At 44.4% G+C, this 13,196-nt stretch overlaps 1 protein-coding gene across 1 annotated transcript; it reads left to right on the top strand.

Moving 5' to 3' along the window:
- Positions 1-752: 752 nt before the first annotated feature.
- On the top strand, positions 753-12,979 carry LOC123045494 (uncharacterized). Its single transcript, XM_044468572.1, has 8 exons — positions 753-1,112; positions 1,721-5,277; positions 10,584-10,707; positions 11,294-11,379; positions 11,487-11,725; positions 11,864-11,950; positions 12,021-12,120; positions 12,491-12,979. Exons 2-8 carry the CDS (start codon positions 1,753-1,755, stop codon positions 12,845-12,847), a joined length of 4,518 nt encoding a protein of 1,505 aa, XP_044324507.1. The 5' UTR covers positions 753-1,112; positions 1,721-1,752; the 3' UTR covers positions 12,848-12,979.
- Positions 12,980-13,196: the final 217 nt, after the last annotated feature.

Below are 13,196 nucleotides of genomic sequence, written 5' to 3'. Positions count from 1 at the left end.
GCTGCCAAGTTACCTTGCAACGAATTGAGTGCTTGGGATACTCCCTGTAGGCCCTGAATCACCAGCACCTCGATGCCAATTATCTATCACCACTTTGTCATAATCGACGTGCGTCTGCCAGACATCCTCGTATCTAAAGAGCTTCGGCCCTCTAGTAGCTGATGATATAGAATGCTCATGAATATCCACAAAAACAAAGCTATGATTTGACTCCGTAGCAACAATATGGCGTACCTTGATATATTCAAACATATTAACCAAAGACAGATTTTCAAAGGCCCTGTCAAGACAAGCTTTGACACTTGTTCTTCCCGACTGCCTATTATCCCAAGTATACTCCACTCCCGACCATCCAAGATCCGTGAGTGAGCAATCGTCCACTGCTTCCTGAAAAGCCCTCATTTGCCACTTTGGTCGCGGCGAAAGAGAGAAGTGCTCTGAGCCAAAAAGAGTTTCATTAAAGTCACCGATACACATCCAAACTTCATGTTGAATTGCAAACAAAAAAAGTCTCAACAAAAAAAGTCTCACCCGACGCCTGGTTTCAACCATCTATAGTACATATCTCACCTGACGTTCGGTTTCTCAACAAAAAAAGTCTCACCCAACGTTCCAGGTGTCCAGCCAGCTCGCCAAGCCCACGCACGCACCAGTCCATTACGCACGCCCACAGCCAGACTCCCGAGACTGCTGCATGTCACACACATGGAGGCCGGAACCAGCGACCCAGAGAGCGGTGTGGGCAGGGTACGTACGCCCCTCGCCACGGGGAAAAAATAACGGGGACAGCATTCCGTTTGCGCCCTGCCACGGCCCTGCCGCCTCCCGGCCCGCGCGAGGGAGAGGAGAGACTTTGTGCGCGCGCCCCGGGGCAAAGCTAGTGCCATCACTGTTCGGCGCGGTGGTCTCGGCGAAAGAAACAGACAGACAGAGCTTGGTGGATAGAGGGGGGAGAGAGAGAGAGAGAGAGAGAGTAGGCGACATCTCCAATGGAGAGGGGATGGTGGGGATAAAGCGGTGCCTCTTCTTGCCCACAGTCACGGACGGCCAGCGGCGGCTCGGGGCGTCGCCATTGATGCGCCCATTGCTCCCCTCGGCGCCGCCTGTTCTTGGTACGTTAGCTGTACATCTTCTTCCTCCTCGCATCTGGTTCTTGGATTAGGGAATCGCTCGCTCGCAGCCTGCCTGTTCGGTGCGCCAGATGGATGGTGTGATCTATCTGCCTGCCCTGCTAATGCGGACGGGTGAAATACCGGAATGTTGGGTAGAGCTCTTGATGCATGCAGATGTAGGATGGGGGTGTTTTTTTTCCTCTACCCCTTTTTGCTCTTTATATTGGATGGTGATTGATTTTTCATTATTGTTTTTTTGGGGGGGGGGGGGGGGGTGGTGGAATTCCTGCTACCATACTTGCGTTGCGATGATGAAATATTATTCTGGTTCAGGTCCAGCCTTTCAGGGCCTGCCACTCTGATGTGTGGTTTCAGTTCAGTAAGGCAAAAAATTATAGTTGAGATGCAACTGCTATCATTACTCTGTCCTGGATTTTACTTCAGTTCTTGGTGCCTTATTGGTGTTACATGTCTCTGTTTTTGGCAGTCATAGCTTACCTCTTTTGATGCTTCTGGTGATTCTTTTGTGCATTAGGACTTTGCCAGGTTGGGATTTTTCTGATGTTGCAAATATGTGTGCTCTAACTGTGTTTATCCCTTCATTGCAGTGTGATTGCTTCAGTTTGCACCACTAAACAGGATGGATGAGGTAGACTTCCTGGTGGGAATAGGCATGAAGGAGGAGGATATTGCAACAATGCTGTTTGGAGAGAAAGTTGCTGAGCTGAGAGAAGACACATTTGATGGTTCTGAGAAGGAAAAACAAATCCTTGAGGGCATTTTTGGCAGCGGGCAGACCACTTCGCTACCAGGCGCAATCAAAGCATTGGTACCAGCGAGCACACCATCCGGCTCTGCATCCAACAACAGGATGGTCTACTGCCGCATAGTCGAGTCCTTTACTCACGGCAGCCTATCAAGCTATCATGTCTTATATCATAGCGCTAGTCAACAGATGCAGAATGCAATGCCTTGTACAGATCATCATGGCAGTGGCAGGCCTTCTGAATGTGAACTCGTGGTACAAGAGACGCCACCTTCCGGTGATCGGGTTTACACCCGCAGGGCTGTGATACGCAGGAGCCAAAGAGCAAAACAATGCAGTGTTCTGGATTGGGAGAGGGTTGACATTAACAGTGTGGTCGCACAGCGACGGGATGGCCGTGGTGGCTTTGGAATGCTCTGGAACCATCTCCGGCTGCACGCACATCTTCTGATGATGGACGCCGGGTGGAAGATCGAGGGCAGGGAAAGGGGGGACAAGAGTAAGGTCGACCTCATGTTCGAGTCGCCCGACAAAGAAATCCGCCTAGCTTCTCTTCCTAAGGCTTGGAAATGCTTTGGCCAGTGGTTGCTTATTCATTCGTCCCGATTTGATGGGAATTACTACGGAAAGGAATGGTTCAACATGTATGACTTTTGTTATGATTTGAAGAACACACTGTTATGCTTAGAGCACGAGGTCCGGCGCCCGAAGCAATCTCTATCCTTCCTCCACCAGTGGCAACTCCTCGATCCTTTCATGGCAGTAGTTTGCATCGATAAGAAGGTCGCAGCTCTGCGGAACGGAGTGGCACTGAAAGCTGTGAACAGCAGAGTTACAATCCTCAATTGCAGCGACATTAAGCTGTTGAGTCGCTTGAGTCGCAGGAATGTTAACAAGCCAGTTGCGATTAAGTATTCAAGCAACTCTAACGACACACATCCCAAGTCACGGAGAAGTCTTCTGCCGCTTCTTCTATCTGATGGCCAGCCTCACAAAGAGGAAAATTCTCTGCACAATGAGCAGTCTTTTATATTTGGAACAAGCAAGCATAGCCAATATGAAGTGCAGCAAAGGTACTTGACCATGGAAGAAATGAATGAAAGAAGCGTCAGAAATATTCCTCATCGTATAGTCAAAGGTTTCCAAGATGCAACAGAGCCCAGTTCAATGCCTACTTGCTTTAGTACAAAAAGAGAATTTCCATACTGTAAAATGGTTCAGGATACTCGAGATGAGTTCGACCCACCATATTTCCCGCCTAGTTATGCTTCAGATCAGCTGGATGAAAATGTGCAAATCAAGGGTCCAAGTTCTCATGCCGGTGAAGCGATGGAAATCGCCGCCGATATGGGTAACTCTGCAGACAGTCCTTCTGACGAGTTGCTCATAAGACCAGACCTGTTGTTTTCTCACGAGGTGGATGAGATGATCCTTGGAACGACAGATGGTGTCAGCAATGAACATCATGCTGCTGCAATTGTCTCTGATTACCAAGCAGGAACTGAGGATGGAAGGGGTGGACCTTCGTCTGGTACATTATCACTACCAGAAGAAACGGATGCACGCTTAGAAGCTATCAGAGATGATGTCAACAATGAACATGATATTGTTGTACCTGGATTCCAAGCAGGAATTGTACATGTGAGGGATGAACCTTCAGCTGGTGCATTGTCTCTATTAGCAGAAAAGGATACACCCTTAGAAGTTATCAGAGATGATATCAACAATGAACACGATGTTGTTGTTGTACCTGGATTCCAAGTAGGAAATGATGATGTAAGGGGGGGACCTTCCTCTGGTACACTGTCACTATTAAAAGCGAAGGGTACAAACTTGGAAGCTAAAGACATGGGCTTGGAACAGATGACAAAAACAGGATGGGTACCATCTGGAGCCACTGGTGGCCCATTGAAGATCTCCGAACCACAAGTATTGTTTGTGTCCCCACAAGACGGGAGACTCTCTTTCATGAACAACCGTACATTTAATCAAGATACGTTGAGCTGTCTTAATTTTTCCCATGATAGCATGGGGGCAAACATGCAGCTGGACATCCAGACATCTGCCTATGAAGCGAGCTTGATTCAGGGATTTTTATATCTTGATAGTGAGGGTTCTCCAATTGGTTGGGAAGTCATAAACCCAGAACCTCCTAACCAGATGATCTGTGGCCCTTCTTCTGAACCAAACTCAAAGGTGTCTGGACATTGTGGTGAGCTGAACATGCAGAATGAAGCACGAACATCTGAACAAAGGGAGATATCAGAGTCTGATCCAAGTAAAAATGGTAAAAAAAGGTCTGAGAAGGTTGCAGGTATCAAAGATGATGCCCTTAGAAAGAAACAGAAAGTAAATAGTGTTCATGCAAGTCATTGTGCAATTGGTAAGAATATGGACATTACAACTGAGGTTCCAGCTAGCTGTGTAGTTCACAATGGGAAAGAACAGATAGGTGCAACAAGCAGTGAGCATGCTTCTTCGAATCAAAAAAGGTCACAGGAGGCTGCAGATATCCAAGACGAAGTTCGTGAAAAGAAACAGAAAGTAAATGATGGTCTTATAAGCGACTCCATAATTGGTCAATGCATGGATGGTAGTACAGCTGAGATTCCTACTAGGTGTGTGACACGTTGTGAGGAAGTACAGATAAGTGCATCAAGTAGTGAGCAAGTCCATTTGACTCTAGTGCCCGAAATTAAAGAGCACAAGGAACAAGCTGAAGATAGCAGCGAACCCCCAAAACAGCTCGTGTCAGAACAACCACCCAAAAAGGATGTCAAATTTCGAAAGAAACAACCATGGAGGCGTAAATGCAGGTTTGACGAGGATGATCTTTTGATGACAGCTGTAATACATAGGCTGACCGCGCGTTACAGGAACCATTATAATCGAATGCTCATAAATAGAATTGGCTTGAAATCTCTTCCAAGGTCTCGCCTGCAGAATGAAAAAAAATGCGTCCGGCAGAAGTTCCCTAAAAGTGCAAGAACGGTGTTGAGCAAATTACTTGAGATGGGCATTGTTTGTACAATGAATATTCTCCAGTATAGAAGGCCAGGACCTAAGAACGTGTTGAAAGATGGGAACATAACCGAGCATGGCATAAGGTGCCGGTGTTGTGACACCATATTTACAATGTCCAACTTTAGGTGCCATGCAGGTCTCAAACAAGAAACTCTGACCCTGAATCTTTTCTTGGGTTCTGGTAAATCTTACAGCCTATGTCAGCTTCAAGCGTGGTTTATAGAGCAGAAGAAGAGGAAAGAACGTGCAAAAGATACTATGTCAGTACAAGCAGATGAAAATGATGACACTTGTGGATTATGTGGTGATGTCGGTGAACTAATATGCTGTGACAACTGCCCTGCTAGTTACCATCAGGCCTGCTTGCCTTGTCAGGTTTGTTTTCGAAACATTTCCCTTTTCTTTAGTTAGCCAAAATATAGAGCTATGTAGATGTACTTTCTGGGAAACTAACCAAATCAGAAATCAGTTTATGACGACTCTGAAATGAACTATGAACAACAAAGCCTTTCATTCCCAAAATGGTTGGGGTAGGCTAGAGTTGAAATTCATAAGATCTCAAAACCTAGTCATGGTTCTGTCATGTGGATAGCTAACTTTCACACACCACTCTCCATGACTAGTTCTTTGGTGATATTCCAGTCCTTCGGGTCTCTCTTTATGGACTCCCCCATATCAAGTTTGGTCTATTCCGACCTCTCTTGATATTATCAGCACACTTTATCCTCCCGCTATGCACAGGCGTTTTTGGAGGACCGTGTTGTATATTTGGTGCTATCCTAACTCTATCACGTATATCATCATTTCAGACCCGATCCTTTCTTGTGTGGCCCCATATCCATCTCAGCATGTGCATCTCTGCTACGCTTAACTATTGGACATGTCGCCTTTTAGTTGGCCAATATTTTGCACCATACAACATCGCAGGTCGAATCATCGTCCTATAGAAATTGCCTTTTAACTTTTGTTGCACCCTCTTGTCACAAAGCGCGCCAGAAGCTTGGTGCAACTTCATCCATCCGACTTCGATTCGATGACTTAGATCTTCGTCGATATCACCATCCTTCTACAACAGTGACCCACATATCAAAAGGTGTCCTTCTGAGGTACCGCCTGTCCATAAAGGCTAACCTCCTTGTGCCTAGTAGTACTGAAACTACACCTCATGTACTCAGTTTTAGATTTCCAAAGTTTGTTTCCACGGTTCTAACTTTCTATTAATGCATATCTGATTATCATCGACTAGCACCACATCATCCGCAAAGAGCATACACCATGGGATATCTCTTTGTATATCCCTTGTGACCTCATCTATCACCAAAGCAAAAAATAGAAGGGCTCAAAGCCGACCCTTGATGCAGTCCTATTTTAATTGGAAAGTCATCAGTGGCACCATCACTTGTTCGAACACTTGTCAAAACATTATCGTGCATGTCTTTGATGAGGGTAATGTACTTTGTTGGGACTTTGTATTTCTTCAAGGTCCATCACATGACATTTCCCGGTATCTTATCGTAGGCCTTCTCTAGGTTAATGATGGAGGTCCTTCTTTTGCTCCTTGTATCTCTCCATAAGTTTGAGTACCAAGGAAAATAGCTTTCATGGCTGACCTCCCATGCAACTTATTTTTGTCACGCTTGTCATTCTTCTTAATCGGTGGTCAATGGCTCTCTCCCATAGCTTCATTGTATGGCTCATCAGCTTAGTTCCATGGTAATTAGTAAAACTTTGAACATCCCTCTTACTCTTGAAGATTGGTACAAATATACTTCGCCTTCATTCTTCAGGCATCTTGTTGACCGAAAAATAAGGTTGAAAAGCTTAGTTAGTCATACTATCGTTGTGTCTCCTAGGCATTTCCACACCTCAATGGGGATACAATCATGGCTCATGACCTTGCCTCCTTTCATCCTTTTTAAAGTCTCACTGATCTCAGGCTCCTGGATTCGTCGCACAAAACGCCCGCTGATATCACCATCTATTCTTGATCTCCTCGTCCTTCACCAGTAGTCGATCTGCTCCATATTTGATGCATTTGACTTGGCTCGCATCCTTGGTCTTCCTATTTTGGATCTTGGCCATCTTAAGATGTCCCTTTTGCCTTCCCTCATATTTAAACGTTGCTAAAAGTCCTCATACGCCCGAACCCTTGCTTCACTCACAGCTCACTTTGCGGTCTTCTTTGCCACCTTGTACTTCTTTATATTGTTTGCACTCCTATCTAGGTGTAGGTGTCTGAACCAGTCTTTCTGCTCCTTAATAGCCACCACAAGCTTTTGTTGACAGACAACACTCTTTCCAAGTATCACCTTACAATCTAGGCAAACACGCTGTCTTCTCATCCCGAGAGAACGATATTAATCTGGCTAGAGTGTTAACCACTACTAAAAGTACTAGAAGGGATACCCTCTTTTTAAAGAGGGTGTTAGCCACGATCATGTTGTAGGCTAAAGCAAAGCTTAAGACATCCTCTTCTTCTCGATTCATGCTGCTATAACCAAAGCCCCCATGCACTGCGAGTCTTAATAGCCTTTTGGACATCATCGCTCCACCTTCGAATATCTCTAGCTTCGCTTCTACTTTCCTTGGTCACCCCAAACTCCTCTGAAGCCCGAATACAAGTCACCATCTTCATTCACATATTGTTTGCATCACCTCCTTCCTCCCAAGAGCCCTCCTTAATAACCCTCTCATTGAATGCCGGAAATGCCTCCCCTTGAGCTTCCACCACTTTGGTGCGCTTATCACACCGGACATGTATCCGGAAGCTAAGTCAGCATCCACAAGCTTATCTTGAGGGACAACATTCTCTCCAGATATCACCTTACAATCTAGGCAAGCAGGCCTGTATTCTCATCTCGAGAGGACAAAATTAATCTGGCTAGAGTGTTGACCACTACTAAAAGTCACTAGATGGGATTCTCTTTTTTTAAAGAGGATGTTAGGTACTATCATGTCATAGGCTAAAGCGAAGGTTAAGACATCCTCTCCTTGATTTCTGCTGCCATAGCCAAAAACCCCATGCACCACGAGTCTGAAATGAACTATGTGTAGGAACAAAATATGTCGACCAGAGAGGGGGGGGGGGGGGCAGGGCCGGCCCTGTGTTTCGGGAGGCCCTAGGCGAAGTCGACGACATGGGCCCCTATGTCCTAAGTCCTAAGACAATATATATGTATGCGTATGTTATATATATAACTTATTAAAAGTAACTTTCAATCACACATCTTTAGTTTAAAATATGACTATAATGTCCTAAAATCATGAAGAAAAGATCAAAAGAGCATACAAAGAATTAGGAATTTATAGATCGGATGATTGGAACCCTAGACATGTTATATAGAATGGCAAAAGTTTGATAGATTGGATTAGAATATGTACATACTAAATAAAGAATAAATAAACTACTGGGATAGTGAGATTGTCAAATTCAGGTTCGGGGATGGACAGGAAACATGGATGCGTACTTGTTGACCAGGCCTGTTGTTGACTTCCAGTCGGATGCGTACTCGTATAGGTATTGCCGTATTGCCGCGGTGCCGGATGCCGGATGGCCGGGCTGCCGCCTGCCTGCCGGACTGCTGTGTGGCGGCGACGGCGAGCCGGCGAGGCGACGGCGACGCGGCAAGGGCCAAGGGGCAAGGCGCCGAGCGCCGAGCGACTGAGCGAGAAGGCCGACGGGCGTGCAAGGGCGACGAGGAAACGTAGAAACGAGCGTGAGTCACGGCGCTGCTTGGCCTTCGCGTATCCATCAGCGATCGCTAGCTAGCTAGCTATATCTGGGCCTCCTAGCCCATCCTATTTCTTTTCTTTAATTCTTTTGTAATTTGTTTTTGCTTTTTGCTGGGCTATAGTATATGTATATACTCCATCATGGCCCCCCCTCGCCAGGGCCGGCCCGGGGGGGGGGGGGGGCGTGAATGGGAGATTTAAAGTTTCTTTTGGGAAACTTCAGATATCTCAAAACACGACAACGGAAAAGAAGTAAAGTAAACATATACAAGACTACGTTAGAAAACTACCGAAGCAAATTAAGCATGAGTGCTGAAGAGAAATCACATGACTAAAACTTAACCGAGGATAAACAAGCAATGGTAAACAGGGTTAAGATGAAACCGGTGATGCTCGATGGTGACAAGGGATTTGGCAGACCAGTTCACTCTTCTGCAAAAGAGCTACGTCTGGTTGGAGGGACTTGTGATTTAACACAGAAGATAAACTCTTTTTGTCTTGTTCTCCTTGACAACAAGCTCGTCAACTCATGCCGATTACTCGAGGTAGATACTTGAGGCGATCTCCACAACCTTCACAAACATTGTCTTCGTGAACTACAATTACTCTTGGTCAGTGAAGAACTTGACACCTAACCGTCTAGAGAGTTGGCAGCTCTCAAGAGTAAAAGAGTAAAAGGTGGAGCATACTAAACTTAGTCTTTATGATGCTAAACCACTATCTAGTTTTTTGGCTCTGGGGATTTTCTCTCGGTGGATTTTAAACTCAAATCTTTCAAGGAGTGGGTGCTCAAAGAAACTAGTCAGAATCACACCGAGCAGCCAACGGTTCACGTTGGAATGGGGTGGCTATTTATAGCCGCGGTCTCCCCGAGGGGGAAAAGGCCATTTTGGACATGACAACTAGCCAATGACCAACCGACACGTTTCCAACGGTCGGATTTCAAACGCACCCGGCAACTTTCCTTGAGGAACAAGTAAGTTGACTCTTTGGTCCGAAGCATATCTCTCGCAGCCTAGAAGAACAACGTCTCTGTCTGGCAAGTAATGTTTCGGAACGCAAAGAGATTTCTCTCAACTCTCGTAGGTTTCAGTTTAGCATCAGAGAAACAAAAGTTTTGAACACTATACCCCTTTTAATGCTATGATGGTCCTACGACTCAAGAAAGAGAAAATGAACTACGGAAGAAAATAGTACGTCTTTTCTCCGCTTCCATTCTTCTCGGCTGCAGTCAAATCTCTCAGACCATGTACCGAGGCAATTGCTTCACTTCAGCAATTTTTTGGGGGTCAACTTCGTCACGCATGATCTTCGATGATAATCTTCACTGCAGCACAGGTGATTATCTTCGGAGTTTGTACCAAACTCCTCTTGACTCCAGGGACCTATAGTCTCTGTGTGCACTAGCAAATACATTAGTCCCTCGCTGTTTCTGATAGTAATCTCCAAAACACGAGGCAAATTATTGCACCAACACTATGTCTCTTTTAATCCCTGGATGCAACTGAAATGACATTTCCAAAAATTGTTGTGTCACTGATATAATGTAGCAAAAGAAAAAGAATGTTTTGTCACTACTAATCATGTCCCCGTGATTGTTCTAACTGCCATGCCACACCCAAATCAACTTCATAGCAATAAGCAGTCTTTATTCACTGCTACATCTTTATCATGGCTTTGTCTGTATTCAATTGATTGGTGCAGACATGTACTTAATACTTTACTTTCATCCTGAATGTGATATAACTTCTGTACCCATTCTGGAAATCATATTTTGCATCGGCATGACAGGACAACATTTTTTGTAACTTACATTATTGATTTAACTATTGTATTTGCCATAACCATGAGTACATATTTGTTATCGATCTTGTCATCTTTAGCACAGTAAGACACAAGTTTTAACTAATATTACTGATTTGTTCCTATTGCATTGTATTTTTTATCAGGAAGTTCCAGATGGCAGCTGGTATTGCTCTAGTTGCTTGTGCAATGTTTGTGGGGAAGTGGTCAATTCAAAGGCGCCAGGAGGTCTCCTGCATGCTTTAGAATGCTCACAGTGTGAATATCGATGTAATGTCTCACTTGCATCGTCATTGGTATTTTATCGTATTTCTTTATTTGACAAAAGCTAGTTCGCATCCCATATGTATTTGTTACTGTATTTAAGGGTAAATATTTTAATATTGTTATTATCCATACTTTTTGTAAAAAAGTTTAGTGGTGCGCTGGAGAACCGAGCGGCGCTTGGCCGATGAGGCAGAATTTATTCTGCGGAGTGACCAGTGTCTGGGTCGTTCTTAATACAATACCACAGGTCGTAGTGCCTGGTTGGTCGAGTATTTTTTTGATAGAAGTTTTTTTCTCATACATTGTTGATTCAGAACTGATCAAACACAGACACAGGCACAGCTTATGAGTATTTATTTATGTAATCTTCATGTTGTAGCAATAGTTAATCTACATCAGTAGCCATCCATTTTATGGCAATACAATTCCGGATTGCCTAAAACTTCTTACCATTGTTCTGGATTCAAATATTACTCAGGCCTAGAGAAAGACCTAACAGTTCTTAGAATATCTTTGTTAATAGCTCATTCATTACGTTGCTTGTTCAATTTTAATGGGTATATTTTATTTATCTATTCATTTCCTCCAGATCACGTAAAATGCATATCTGGTAAAGTTGTGTGTGATCAGAGAAGTGGACTTGGTACTTGGTTTTGTGAAAGAAGGTGCCAGCAGGTACACTCAAAGATTATACTTGTTCTATAACTTTTATAGCTGTATATGTTGCTGAAGATAGCAGAAACCTTTACTTAAGGAGGCTGCTCTTGTTCTGTAACTTTCAGATTTATACGAGCATGCGTTCTCGTGTTGGAATACCTGACCACCTCGATGATGGTTTTTCTTGCACCATACTTCGTAATAATGATGATCAAAAGGTTCACTCAGCTTCAGACATTGCTCTCCTGGCTGAGTGCAGCATGAAATTAATTATTGCTTTGAGTATTTTGGAAGAATGCTTCTTGCCCATCTTCGACCCGAGGACAGGGGTAGACATAATGCCCCCTATTGTGTATAACTGGAGGTGAGCTGAATCAGAAAAAAAAAGTTAACTCCTTAACATGCTCACTGCATATTTACTTTATTTTGCTTATTTTAGTTCCCTATAATCTCATGTATATTACTTAAGATCTCCATTTTACACTTTATATCTCTTTGCCAGGTCCGAGTTTGTACATTTGGATTACAAGGGGTTTTATACTGTAGTCCTGGAAAAGGATGATAACATCCTTTCCGTGGCATCCATCAGGTATTATGTGAACAGATAATTTCTAGTGATGAGCTGAGCATGTAGAGTTAAAATATTGCTCTCGCTGCAGGTTACATGGCACAACTGTAGCAGAGATGCCGCTAATAGCTACTTGTTCTGAGAATCGGCAACAGGGGATGTGCAGGCAACTGGTGGATTACATTGAGGAGGTATGAAGATAAGTAGGCATTGGCGCTTTTGTTACCTGCTTGGACTGTTTCTTAAAGTTGTGTTGCCTTGCCGAAGCATCATATTAAGTATAATCCGTGTGTATAGCCGTTTTAGGACATGAATATCTACCTGTAGGTTCCTTCCCAGATTGCTCAGCTAGCTATCAACTTTTATGAAGTACGTAAATTCAGAACCAATTAATTATCTTTCTTGGGAGTAAAAATAATGGTTTATTGAACAGCAGCTGTATGTTTTGCATGACTTGTGCTACATAAGAGGAATATCTTCTACTTTTTCCCATGTGTACGGTTTAATAATTCAGATAAAGTTGCTACCCTAAAACTTACGCATACCCGGTATTTTCAACAGATGCTGAAATCGCTGGAGGTGGAAATGCTGCTTCTGTTCGCGATACCAAACATAGTCGATACATGGACATCAGCATTCGGGTTCAGGCTGATCGAAGAATCTGACAAGAAGAAGCTGAGCAAGGTCAGGCTGGTCTCCATCCCTGGAACTGTTCTACTGAAGAAGGATCTGTATGAAAGAAGTCCAGAAACAGAGGCGGGTGAGCTGCGAACCGAACAGCAGCAGCCATTGGAGGACACCGGGCCGGTTTGCACAACGGAGACCAACCTCGCCGACGAACTAGGAGGCTCGGACACCAACCTGCCCCTCGCCGATCCTCCGTCTGCTGTTGCTCTCGGGAAATGTCATGTAGATTAGTGCTTAGCGCTGAGTTGCGTTGCGCGAATGTCCTTCACTATGCTCACTGAGCCCTGAACATCTACCAGGGATCCGGCTTGAACTCCCGCTGGTGATAATTTATGCACTTATGCCCAAGGTTTCTTTTCTCCACTGCAGTGAAAGTCGAGACTCGAGAGCTAATGTCTCCTCGCTTAGGGCGTGATTGGATTGTCGTTTCAGGGACGATTACAGGCGTAAAACATCCAGACGGAAAATCAATACGTGCTTTTAGAAACAGCCGCTTGGTTGATCGTTTAGATCCGGAAAAAACGGCCGGTTAGTGCCTTCCGCCTGGAAAACTAATACACAGCTCCCACGCTCCGTTTTC

The sequence above is a fragment of the Triticum aestivum genome, chromosome 2B (genome assembly GCF_018294505.1).
Source record: "Triticum aestivum cultivar Chinese Spring chromosome 2B, IWGSC CS RefSeq v2.1, whole genome shotgun sequence".
NCBI lineage: Eukaryota > Viridiplantae > Streptophyta > Magnoliopsida > Poales > Poaceae > Triticum > Triticum aestivum.
This window is presented reverse-complemented; position numbering and strand designations above follow the sequence as displayed.